The sequence below is a fragment of the Lepidochelys olivacea genome (genome assembly GCF_965140295.1).
Source record: "Lepidochelys olivacea isolate rLepOli2 genome assembly, chromosome: 7".
NCBI lineage: Eukaryota > Metazoa > Chordata > Testudines > Cheloniidae > Lepidochelys > Lepidochelys olivacea.
In genome coordinates, this window is record NC_140417.1 from 82,403,924 (window position 1) to 82,416,476 (window position 12,553).

The 12,553-nt window shown below is 44.1% G+C and overlaps 1 protein-coding gene across 1 annotated transcript in view; it reads left to right on the top strand.

The window, feature by feature from the left end:
- Positions 1-12,553, top strand: part of HKDC1 (hexokinase domain containing 1) — a 36,311-nt gene that overhangs the window by 1,681 nt on the left and 22,077 nt on the right. The window contains exon 2 of the mRNA XM_084634838.1: positions 7,143-7,305. Coding sequence (XP_084490964.1) covers positions 7,143-7,305 — 163 coding nt within the window. The remainder of the gene's footprint in view (positions 1-7,142; positions 7,306-12,553) is intronic.

Below are 12,553 nucleotides of genomic sequence, written 5' to 3' on the forward strand. Positions count from 1 at the left end.
TTTTAATGGAAGAGTCGAGCCATTGTCGGGTTTCTGGGAGGGACATTTAAAAAAAAAAAAAAAAAAGGCAGCCTGCCTCTTGCTTCAATCAAGGCCAACCACTGGGAAGTATTTTTATGGAGCCCAGATATAAGCTGTCTCTGACACAGCTGATTTTCGTTAACCAAAGAAGTGGGAAGACTCCAGAGTCCTCCTCAGCTCATCATTGCTACAATGTCACTTTCACAGGCAAGGCAAGACACTGAACACAAGGGCTGTGTTGGTCCAAAGGGATGAGAGGGAGCTGCTTAGATGATAGAATTTTACTTTCTATAGAGATTTTTCTGCTCTTACGAAGGTCCCTATCTTTAGAATCATAAAATATCAGGGTTGGAAAGGACCTTAGGAGGTCATCTAGTCCAACCCCCTGCTCAAAGCAGGACCAATCCCCAATTTTTGCCCCCAGATCCCAAATAGCCCCCTCAAGGATTGAAGGTTTATAAGGCCAATGCTCAAAGCTATCCCTCTCCCTCCTGATTTTTTTATAATCAAACCACTTAATGGTATGACCTTGCTTTGGTTGTAAAGCAGTTTAGAGATCACAGAAGGCTCTGCTTGGTCTTTCTGGAATGTTTTGTTTTGAAGGGCTCCCTTATCTTAAGTGCAGAAGCTCCTAAAGGGTTTATACTTGCCCACAGTCTGCAGCTAAACAAGGTGATTGTCCAAACTGAGCCTGAGAAAATGCAACCAGAATACACATTAAGCCGAACGTGCACGTACACACACCTCTAAAGCTGTTTTTTCTAAAGGCAGCAGATGATCAGGAGATTAATAACTTTTGGATCACTATTCAGATAGTTCTGTCAGACACTTATCAGCCTCTCTGGAGAAAAGTGTGTGTGTGAGAGAGAGAGATATAGATGGAAGTGCCTTAAAGGGAAAAGGCCAGTTCTCTATCTTGAAACATATTTCAATATAATGTTTTCAGCAATCTCTAGTTTAGATGATAAATTTCTAAATTTATTCCCAAGGTCCTCGCTGCACCTGATAGATTTGCCTGTTTCTTATCTGGGTTTTCATCTGTGTGCTTTGGATAATTTTGGCTCATTCGTTTTAAATGGGACCATGAATGAGTAATTTAGTTGGTCCATGCAAATATAGATATCTGGTGATAGCACAGGCCAATCTATCCCCACTCCCATTTAAATAAAACTGCCTTTTAGCGGCTCATCATTACTTTACCAACATGAAGCAAGCTGTACAAGCACTCCCCAATCTCCACTGTTGAACCCCTTTCATGGCCAATGGCCAGGAAACACCTCAGACAGCTAAAGTAGGACTGCAGTTTAAAACAGACAACTCCAAAGATGGAAAAGAAATTAGCCTTTGGTTCCCTGCTCCTCTGAGAAATGGAACACACTTGTTATACCAATAAAATAAAAACCAGCAGGATCTTATTAAAGGGAATAAGGCAAAATGCCACATTTATTGTGAATACAGAAAGAATCATAGTAAGCAGTTAGTTATAGCTATAACATTCTATTCAATTTCATATTTACTTACACACACACACACACACACAGGTTCTGCAAGATTGTTATCATAGTTACCAGCCTTAGAGTTGCTCGTGCCAAGCCACTGGCCAGGTGGCCTGAACACGAGGAGTGAGCAGGGCCTGGTCAGATGCTCATCTGATGCTCCTGGAAGTTGGTTTGCAGAATCAGATCCCAAAGTTCTCAGTTTCTGGAGTCCATTTTTATAGGAATTTATTCCTATGCCAGTCTATGGGAATTGCTTCATCATGCTGTTGCTGAATCAATCAGCAGATGGCACATTCCTGACGGCTCTGTGCTGCCAGATGTTATCTTGTTCTTCGGTACTCCCATCCTTGAGGCTGTTGGGTGGATTCCAGTCTGCCCTCCGGGGGTTCTCTGGTTGTTTCCACTTGATGCCTTCTTCGGCCGATCGACATCGGATTCTTAGGCTGGCACCTCCCTGATGATTCATTTATTATCCACACCAAGCATCCATCCACATACATCCTCTATCTCTATCTCTATCTCTATTTTAATCACAATTGTTAACAAAGCGAGATGAATACAACAAAAGGGCGGGGAGTCTGTGTGCTGTTTCTGTTGTTACAAAGTATCGCTTTGTGTCTCTCTCTGTGTGAGGAGTAGTTGTTACAAAGAATTGCTTTGAGAACAGACTCTGTCTTAGGATATACTAACACAATTAGCAGCTTGCAAGTGTCACACAGAGGGAGAGAAACAGTACCAAAAACCAAGAGACCTCTTAATTAGTAATACCCTGGAATTTAAACTATGGGGAATCAAACTCATTTGTGATTTTAATACAGAACTTCTTTAATATGAGCCAGCATAACACACTCAGCTCCCATTGGCTCAGTACTCACCATTCCAGGCATCATTCAGCACCTCACAGCACTAGGTCCTATTTAAATCGTGTGGTTATGGTGTCATAGGCAAGGCTGAGATGGCCTTTGGATACAACCCACCTGTGCTGTAATCAGTGGCTCTGCTCTGTGGTACAAAAATATGTAACTTAGCAAGGTAAGTTGGAAATGAATTTTAGAAGCTGAAGAGGGGTGGGGGAAGGCTTAGCACACTTGTTGGTTGACTGTTCAGAAAAGCCTGGATTTCACTGGTCAAGGAGAGTAAACCTTTACTCTGAAAGTGGTTCCTTCCACTGGGAGCCAAGGAATGGTGAAAGTGTCGGAGTGGGAGGGAGCTTGATCCTCTACAGCCTTGCCAAGCCCTTTCTGTGTATAAACAGTCAGACTTCTGCTTGTAATGCTGTGCTATTACTCTGACACCTCTGCACAAGCACAGAAATGTGGTCCCAGCACCAAATTAGTTTACAAACCATCAACCCTGGTAGAATTGGAAGAGACTCTGCAAAAGCAGGGAATCTATATAAACAAATGACAGACTCTTCCTTTGCTGTGTTCATTAAACCAGTGAGAGCACCTGGGTAGATCCTCAAGTTTTGGTTTGTGTAACTTATTTTAGTTTCACTTAAGCTGATTCCTAATCAATGTAAATTGGAATGCAGAGGGATGCACGGCCTCACCTGCAGGCATGGCGGACATGGGAGTGGGGACTGCAATGAGCAACTGAGGGGGATGAGTGGTATGTGGAGCGAAGGAGGGGAACTGGGATAGGAAGCTGAGTGGTGTGGGAACACTAACCAGGGCGAGATGGGCCAGATGTTGGGTGGGGCAGAGGGATGAGGGCAAATGGAGCAGGAGAGGGGCATAAGCATCTGTAACCACTAGAACACAGTCCCTTCTGAATCTGGAATAGTATCAAGGGTTTGTGAGTCAGCATTCTTCTGCAGTCAGCAAATATCTATGAACTCCACTGGCGAAACGTGTGGCTCATTTTCTAGTGACTGGCCCACACAGAGGATGCCAACCTACTACTGCTTTCAGTTACTCTGTTAGGACAGGTGGTGGAGATCTGTGCAGTGGTTCTAATGATTCTAACCCTACTAAAGATCCATGTGGGTGTCAATATAATGCATAGCATAGGCACCAACTTTTCCCAGCGCCAGTGGGTGCTCAACCCCCCCACGCTGACTCTGCTGCTGCCCCACCCCCATTCCAATCCCTTCCCCAAAGTCCCTGCCCCAACTCCGCCCCTTCCCTACTTCTATTGGACTCCTTCCCCAAATCCCCGCCCCGGACCCGCCTCTTCTCTGAGTGCACCGTGTTCCCTCCTTCCCAGCACTTACTGCCACGAAACAGCTGTTTTGCGGCAGCAAACCCTGGGAGCTAGGGGGAGCCATGGCGTGCTCAGGGGAGGAGGTGGAGGCGGAGCAGAGGCGGAGGTGAGCTGGGGCAGGGGGCGGGGAGCTGTCAGTGGGTGCAGAGCACCCACCAATTTTTCCCCATGGGTGCTCCAGCCCTGGAGCACCCACGGAGTCGGCACCTATGATGCACAGAGGTTTTAATTGTGTTCACATACTATTTTTTCCACAGGATCCTGTTCTCATTCAGTGAACAGGATGGATGGGGCTCTGGGAGTGAATTAGCGATGTGTAGTGAATGAGGCTGTTGTCTGTAGGACCCCTGCCTCATTTGTTGCAGAAACTGCAAAAGGTATCTAGTGAAGGAGACAGAACAGTGGACGGGGAGAGAGGCAAGTGTCATGGTTAAGGCTGTTGAATGCCACCCCAGAAAATAGACTTCTATCCCTGCCTGTGCCACAGAGTTCCTGTGTTATGCTGGGCAAGTTATTTAAACCAAATACACAGATGGCCAATAACTGTGTATGCATCTCATTTTCTGGGTGCCTGAACTGAGACAATCAGGTCTGGTTTACTGAACTGCTGAGTATTCACAGCTGCAACTGAAGTCAATGGAGCTGTGCTTTGAACATAGATAGTGCTATAAAATTCTAAAAGTCAGGCCATAGGTATCTTATATTGGGGCACTCAAAATTAGTGTACTCTTGACCTTAATATCACCGTGCCTGAGTTTCCCATCTGTAAAATAGGGAATGGTAATGCTTTAACTCACAAGAATAGAGTGAAAATAGATTCATTAGTGTTTGCGAGACAAGGTGGGTGAGGTAATATCTTTTATTGGACCAACTTCTGTTGGTGAGAGAGACCAGCTTTCAAGCCACACAGAGCTGCTGTTTTTGTCTGGGAAAGGTACTCTGAAGGTCAGAGCTAAATGCAAGGTGGAACAGGTTGTTTAGCAGAAGTAGTTAGCCACGTTCTACCTTTCAAGGTAGAGTAGTCTCTGAACACCTCTGCAGTCATGGGCAAGAAGAGGGGGTTAGTGGATTATGGATAGTTGTAATAACCCATAAATCCAATGTCTCTGCTCAGTCCATTTTTAGTGTCTAGCAGAGTTATGAATTTAAGCTCCCACGCTCCTCTTTTGAAAGTGAAGTGTTTTCCCAAAGCGATCACTGTGTCTGAACTATCAGTCCTTGTTCTCAAAGGAAACCTGCATGACACTAGTGTTTCAAGTGTAGACAAGCTATAAGTGAGTAGTGTCCATTCTTTACACTGAATGAAGCAGGGGACCATGGGGGGTGAAAAAAGTATGTGGTCAGGGAATTAAAGATGGTATCATAATACATGTGTAGAAGAGAGTTGAATTAAAGTGGCACAGAAAATCTTAATTTTAGCATTTCCTAACTTCTGAGTGCTTGGCTTTGCAGCCTGAATGTTGTGTTTAATGTGGTTCTTTCTATGTAATACATAAAGTGTACAAGGAAAGTCAATAGAGGGTTGGGTTGAGATGACGTTTATAGATGCAGCCTTTCAAGTTATCAAAGGATAATCTTCCTTCTCTGAAAACTCAGATATGTATAATGGTACAAATGTAAAATTACCCTTCCTTGTAACATTCACAACTGTAAGTGTGTGTGTACAAACATCAGCTGGATTACCTACGTTTGGCATTCTTTAACTGGAAACATTGCTCTATACAATGTAGAAATATTTTAATGTGGTCAAAACAAATATGATGACTAAACAACACAAAGGCCATCAGTATAGCACACATAAGAAATAATATGTATTATAGTTCAGCAGGCCAGAGATAAATTTAAAATACACACAGTAAAATGTTTCTCTTAATTTTTAAAATCCTATGTTAATTAAAATTTAAGGCTGATTTTTTTCTGTTTTTTAAAGCCACAAACTTTCCCCTTACATACTTGGTAAGGATTTGATCACACCACTCATGCAGCAAATATAGGCAAAAGATATAGGTGTGCTTGGCTGGATGTGAGCAGCTACAGGAGACCAGGTAAGGATTTAAAAAGGGTGGTGAAAGGGAGAGATGGGGAGTTTGCCAAGTTGGGTACAGAGGACTAGCTAATAGCACCAGTAACACCTAATTCTTCTGAAAAATTCACAAATCTATTCAAGTGTAAGTAATTTTTGACTACTGCCTGAGACTCTTGAATTGGTGAATCAATTGGTCCTGGGTGGGGAGACCTAAGTTCTCACAAAGTCCTGGTCTACGCTTAAAATGTAGGTCAGCATAACTATGGTGCTCAGTGAAAAATCCATATACGTGAGCTATGCCACCCTAACTTCTGGTGTAGGGGCAACTAGGTGAATGGGAAGAATGCTTCCATCAATCTAGCTGTTGTTGTTCAGGGAGATAGTATTCCTACAGCAACAGAAAAAAGTCTTCTGTTACTACAGACGGCGTCTACGATACAGGGTTATGCCAACATTGCTACAATGCTGTAACTATGCCGCTATAGTCCCTGTAATGTAGACATGGCTAAAGTCTTTATTCCTATTCAGTTGTTCGTTGCCCAAACACATGTATATAAGAGAAAAAAAATTGCACAAAACAGCTGATATCTGGTTAGAGCAGTGTAACTCCAAGACTTGGGATCTTCCATTGAACAGGCCAGACTGTTTCTGATGGACAAATAGTAAAATACTGTCACAAACAATATTAGTTAACACTGGGTTAAACATCTTTACAAATAGATTTTATAGGTTGAAGCATTTCTTATATAGGGCATCCTCCTGCTTACACTGAATTCCATGGAAATGTAGCTATTGGTTTCAATGGGACAGGACCAGGCTAACCCTATATCATATGACTGTAGCTGATGTCATAGAAAATCTCAGAATCAGAGGATCAGTGTAAATAACCATTTTACATGTATGTAGGGTGCTTAACTTCAAAGCGCTTTATAAACATTTAACTATTTCTCCCACCTCTGAAAGTGAGGTACATACAATCATCTCCATTTTACAGACATACACTGAGGCAGAGTAGTGAAGTGAGTTGCCCAAGGTTATTCAGAAGTCAGCTGCAGACTTGGGATTAGAATGTAGGAGTTCCTGGTCCTAAGCTCTGTGCTCAGGACACTGCACCAAACTCTTGTGATTAGTGGTTGTATATAGGAAGCATTTTCTGTGTAACTGAACGCTAATGATAGTGGGAGCGTGAGAGAAATCCTGCTCTAGTGACTTCTAGTAGAGAGAAATCATCCCTTATGTACTTACATTGTAAACTCTTTGGGGCAGGGATTATCTTTTGTGTGTGTGTGTGTGTGTGTGAGATACGTAGCACAATAGGGTCCTGATCCTTGGCCAGGGTCCCTAGGTGTTACCTCATCATTATAAATAATATTCTCAATGTCCTGATTCAGGTTGACAGGTTCCTTTACCACATGCGTCTTTCTGATGATGTATTACTTGACGTGATGACGCGCTTCCAAGCAGAGATGGTGAAGGGCCTGGAAAGAGACACACACCCAACAGCTGCCGTAAAAATGCTGCCAACATTTGTACGGTCGATTCCTGATGGGTCAGGTGAGTGATCCTGGTGCATTATTACTTTTTCTTTGGTTTAAAGAATTGATGGATTACAATGAAATATGTCCAGGCATCTTGGATTTGGAATTTGGAGCTCTGGAACAGTCTCAAGCTATGTGGATAGGTGGGTGCCATCCCAGAGTGTCCCCTTGTGCCCTAGGGTGGCCCTGCAGGTACCATGCCCTCCGTTCCCTCTTGGTTCTTTGCAATGGTTAATAACTCTTGACTCTAAGACCAGAATCTTTACAATAAGATTCCCTTCTGTGGGATCTTTATTTATTCAGTCTTTTATCTGCTACAGCTCCTTTTATCTCCCACAGTCCTAGCCCTTAGTCTCACTAGTTTAGGAGTCCCATATCCCTCGTCCCAGGGGCATTTGTGATAGTCCAAGAGAGATTCCACTCCTTGACACTGGAGCCAGTGGCTTTCAGTCCTTCAGGCTCTCTTTAGTCTTTCCTGGGCTCCTTTGGGGGTGCTCCTGCTCTCCAGTGAGCGCTTGCTTCTTCCTCTGGTGTCTTCTCTCTCCCACCTGCCAGGCCTCTCCCCTTTTTATCCCAGAGGCCTAATTGGGTCCCGTGACCCATTTTCTCTACCTTGGAAGGTGATTTAACTGTCCCGGTTGGGGCTGAGGCCTCTCTCCCCGTGAAGGGTCAACTAGGCTATGACAAGCTGCTCCTTGCTCCAAGCACAACACAACTCAGCTGAGCTGTGCAGGTACATTCTCACATTCCCTTGGTTTCAAGGGGATGTTCATGCTCAGCTGCAGCACAGCAGGGACTGTAGAAGACCGGGGATTAATATTAAACGTGCTAAATGGCCTTCTAGAGTAGTTGTCGTTCATGGAGAAGATAATTGTGGGTCATTAACAAAAATGTCTAAACACACCTAATATTTTTCAGGTACAATGTGCTGTCAGATGACATGAATATGTATAATGCCTTTGTGTGGGTGTGTTTTGCTTTCACCAGGACAACACTCAGCTAGCTATTAAAAACCTTCATCTTACTGAATACAAAAATACTAATCTAGTCTTAGCCACTGGTGCGAAGCTAAACTCAAACCAACACCGGACCGGTGATTAAATAGGATGAGGGGACCCTCTACAGGTCAGTAACATCCATGCAATTTGAAAACAATATGAAGTTTTCATTTTGAGGATGTGTATAACTTTAGGCAACGATGCTTTTCCTCTGGATATAGAAGAGGAAAAATATTTAAATTCATGGATGCCAGAATGGTGCAGTATAATCAGATCCTGCAAGTGGCTGCATGCAGAACTCAACAGAGCTTGGAGTGGACACGGGGGATGGAGTGAACCCCATTGCAGGGCTGGAGCCTTCATCTTAAACCCCAGCTATTGTATTGAAGCTCTAATAACTCCCTGTCCCCCCATGGATCCATGATTTCCTGACATGGCTACTTAGCCCTTCCGCAGTTTGGTTCCCGACAGTGACTTCTGTACCTCTGTTTAGTTCTAAAAATACATGTTTCCACATTGTGAAAATTACAGAACACAGAAAGAGCTTTCCCCAACACAGTCTATATAATCTGTCAGGAAAGTGCCCGTTATATTTGATGGAATTAATCCTCATTTCCAGCAATAGTAATAAATCAACCACGCACTAGCAAACAAATTGACTGAAGAGGTAATCTGTGTTTCAGTCCCTAATGAGACATGCAGAATGATGATTGAACTGACCAGACAAAGGAGACTGAACCCACCAAAGCAGCTCTGTTAGTTTGCAGAAGCCAGCCATAGCAGATTCCCTTTAGCAGATATTGGCTTTGTGATGCTCACGTGGCAGGAGAGGGCTAGCTGCTGCCTGGTGGAGCAGGAGAACCTCCTTCTGGAAGGCAGGCATAGGTTTGGGTTCACTCAACTTCATGGTGATCCACCAAACCCTTAGCTTCTGAATACCCTCCCTCACCCCCTGCCACACACAATAGTTAAAGGGCTGCATCTTCAAATCAGAGTTTATTATGGAAAATTTCAAACTCTACCTACATTTCTGAGAGCTGATTTTCAGTTTCCTGCACAGTTTCAGCTGCCTGCTTCCTATTAATGCTAATAGGATTTGGGTGGCTAAAGCCCGACCCAATCAGTTAAATGTCTCCCTCTCAAACATCCTGATGAGACTCCTGCTGGTTTGTGTCATGGTTGGCTGCTATTTGTTTTAGCCAGCATGCATAGTAAAGCTCTTTATTTTCCAGTAAGTACTGTAATGGGCTTAATGAAAGGTGAAGTCTCTCCCCTGAACAAGTGTGCTTCTCAACCTGCCAAGGCCCAAATGCAGCCCTCCAGGTGTGACATAGCCCCTTGTGGCCAGGGGTGCCTCTGTGGTGTCTGCTAATAATGTCTCCCTCAAAGGGCTCCTGACACGGACTCCACACACTTTTTCTGAGGTCTAAATACCCCGCTGTGGGGTCTGGGTTTATTCACAGAAAATAACTCAAAATCCCAAATTCAAATCCCACAAACAGACATTTCTCTTCCTACTCCCAGGCCTCCCTGGCTGGAAAGATTTCACACTCTTCCTTGCCTGCTCAGGGTCTCTCCTGCATTAGCAGGTGACTTCTAGACCTTCCTGGTTGGAGTCTTAGGGTATGTCTAACCTGCGCCTGGCCCAGGTCAGCTGACTTGGGCTCGTGGGGTTGTTTAATTGTGGTGTAGATGTTCAGGCTCGAGCTAGAGCTCTGGGACCCTGTGCTGGGGAGGGGTCCCAGAGCTGTGGTGCCAGTCTGTGCCTGAGTGGCTGCCCCGAGAGCCTGAGGCAGCTGACCTGGGCCAGCCACAGGTGTTTAATTGCTGTGTAGACATACTCTTAGTCCAGAATGCCAGGACTCTGCTGGAACCTGCTCGCTCCTAGCAGAGTCTGTTGTCTCTGAGCATCCCCCCGCCCCATACAGCTTCCAGCTGCTCTTTATAATGGAATCACCTGAGCCCTCTCATGTGGGGCTCATCCTTAATCAGGATTGGCTTAGCCCCAGGCTCTACAACCTGAGAGCAAGCCACCCAGTTACAGACCCAAAATGGGGGACACAAATTATTCATGCAAGAAATTTAAAATGATGTGGGGCTGTATTCTTTTCATGTGAGAAACCCTGCTTCCCGTCGCCTCAGTTCCACGGCTCTTTGTTTCTGGTGATAGATAATTTTCAACCATAAAAGTGAACAGAGCAAATTTGAGGGAACATAGATAACTGTGGGATTAAGATCAGTGCTGCCCCTTGAAATGAGGGACATTTGAGGGGTCTTGTACACTAGTGTATGTACATAACCCTTCGAAGTCACCCTGCTGGAAATTAGAGCTCGCTATGTATCCCAACCACCAAAACAGAAAAGTAAATCATGGAGTAAGTCCTGTTATCCCTTGGCTTTTCACAGCTAAAATGACGCTCAGCCCTTCCTGAAATTCCAAAGTGGCTTCAGGGGATATCTGATTTCAACAATTATCTCATTACTGTTTCAAAACTTCACTTGTCTCAAGGCCAACCCTAAGCAGTTTCTCCTGGCAGACAACAGTCTCTCTCTCTCTCTGGTGTCAAGGACTTGTTGATATGTCACCTTTTGACGTACCTTACCATCAAATTATGTCTTGTGTAATGCCGTTTTTGCACTCTCCCCGAATTCTCCATTGATTGCTGGAAAAGAGCAGCTTTCTCTGCAGACAAAACTTCTGGAAGATTCTGAGTACTTGGAATTTGTTTAAATTTTCAAGTGTGCTGTTATAATTAACCTTCAGAATAGCTGCACCTTGAGCTTCACTCTTTGAAATAGCTCTCATTTAACAGCACGCCATTCATTTTTGTCATTCAGCTCTTAATTTTCTGACTAGTGTCATAGTGTACTGACTAATCCAGTTTATCTCCTTTCCTTCATGCTATCAGCCCATAGAATTACAGAGGTATATTTCTGGCTTGCTTTTCAAGGTCAAAGCCATTAAAATCTCAGTCTGGCATGGAGTTTAGGTCACATACGGCTACACAAACTCCTGTGGGTAACAGAGTAGCAGCCGTGTTAGTCTGTATTCGCAAAAAGAAAAGAAGTACTTGTGGCACCTTAGTGCGATACAACCGCATTTGCTCCAACCCCTCAGACAGAGACAAACACCTACAAGATCTCTATCAAGCATTCTTACAACTACAATACCCACCTGCGGAAGTGAAGAAACAGATTGATAGAGTCAGAAGAGTTCCCAGAAGTCACCTACTACAGGACAGGCCTAACAAAGAAAATAACAGAACGCCACTAGCCGTCACCTTCAGCCCCCAACTAAAACCCCTCCAACGCATTATTAAGGATCTACAACCTATCCTGAAGGATGACCCAACACTCTCACAAATCTTGGGAGACAGGCCAGTCCTTGCCTACAGACAGCCCCCCAACCTGAAGCAAATACTCACCAACAACCACATACCACACAACAGAACCACTAACCCAGGAACCTATCCTTGCAACAAATCCCGTTGCCTACTGTGCCCACATATCTATTCAGGGGACACCATCACAGGGCCTAATAACATCAGCCACACTATCAGAGGCTCGTTCACCTGCACATCCACCAATGTGATATATGCCATCATGTGCCAGCAATGCCCCTCTGCCATTTACATTGGTCAAACTGGACAGTCTCTACATAAAAGAATAAATGGACACAAATCAGATGTCAAGAATTATAACATTCATAAACCAGTTGGAGAACACTTCAATCTCTCTGGTCACGCAATTACAGACATGAAGGTCTCTATCTTACAACAAAAAAACTTCAAATCCAGACTCCAGCGAGAAACTGCTGAATTGGAATTCATTTGCAAATTGGATACTATTAATTTAGGCTTAAATAGAGACTGGGAGTGGCTAAGTTATTATGCAAGGTAGCCTATTTCCCCTTGTTTTTTCCTGAAAACCCCCCCCCCCAGACGTTCTGGTTAAACTTGGATTTGTGCTGGAAATGGCCCACCTTGATTATCATGCACATTGTAGGGAGAGTGGTCACTTTGGATGGGCTATTACCAGCAGGAGAGTGGGGTGGGAGGAGGTATTGTTTCATGGTCTCTGTGTATATAAAGTCTTCTGCAGTTTCCACAGTATGCATCCGATGAAGTGAGCCGTAGCTCACGAAAGCTTATGCTCAAATAAATTGGTTAGTCTCTAAGGTGCCACAAGTACTCCTTTTCTTCCTGTGGGTAAGGGAGTGAGAGAAGGGGGGACAAATAGAGGTTTTTAATTTAAATTAAATGTCTA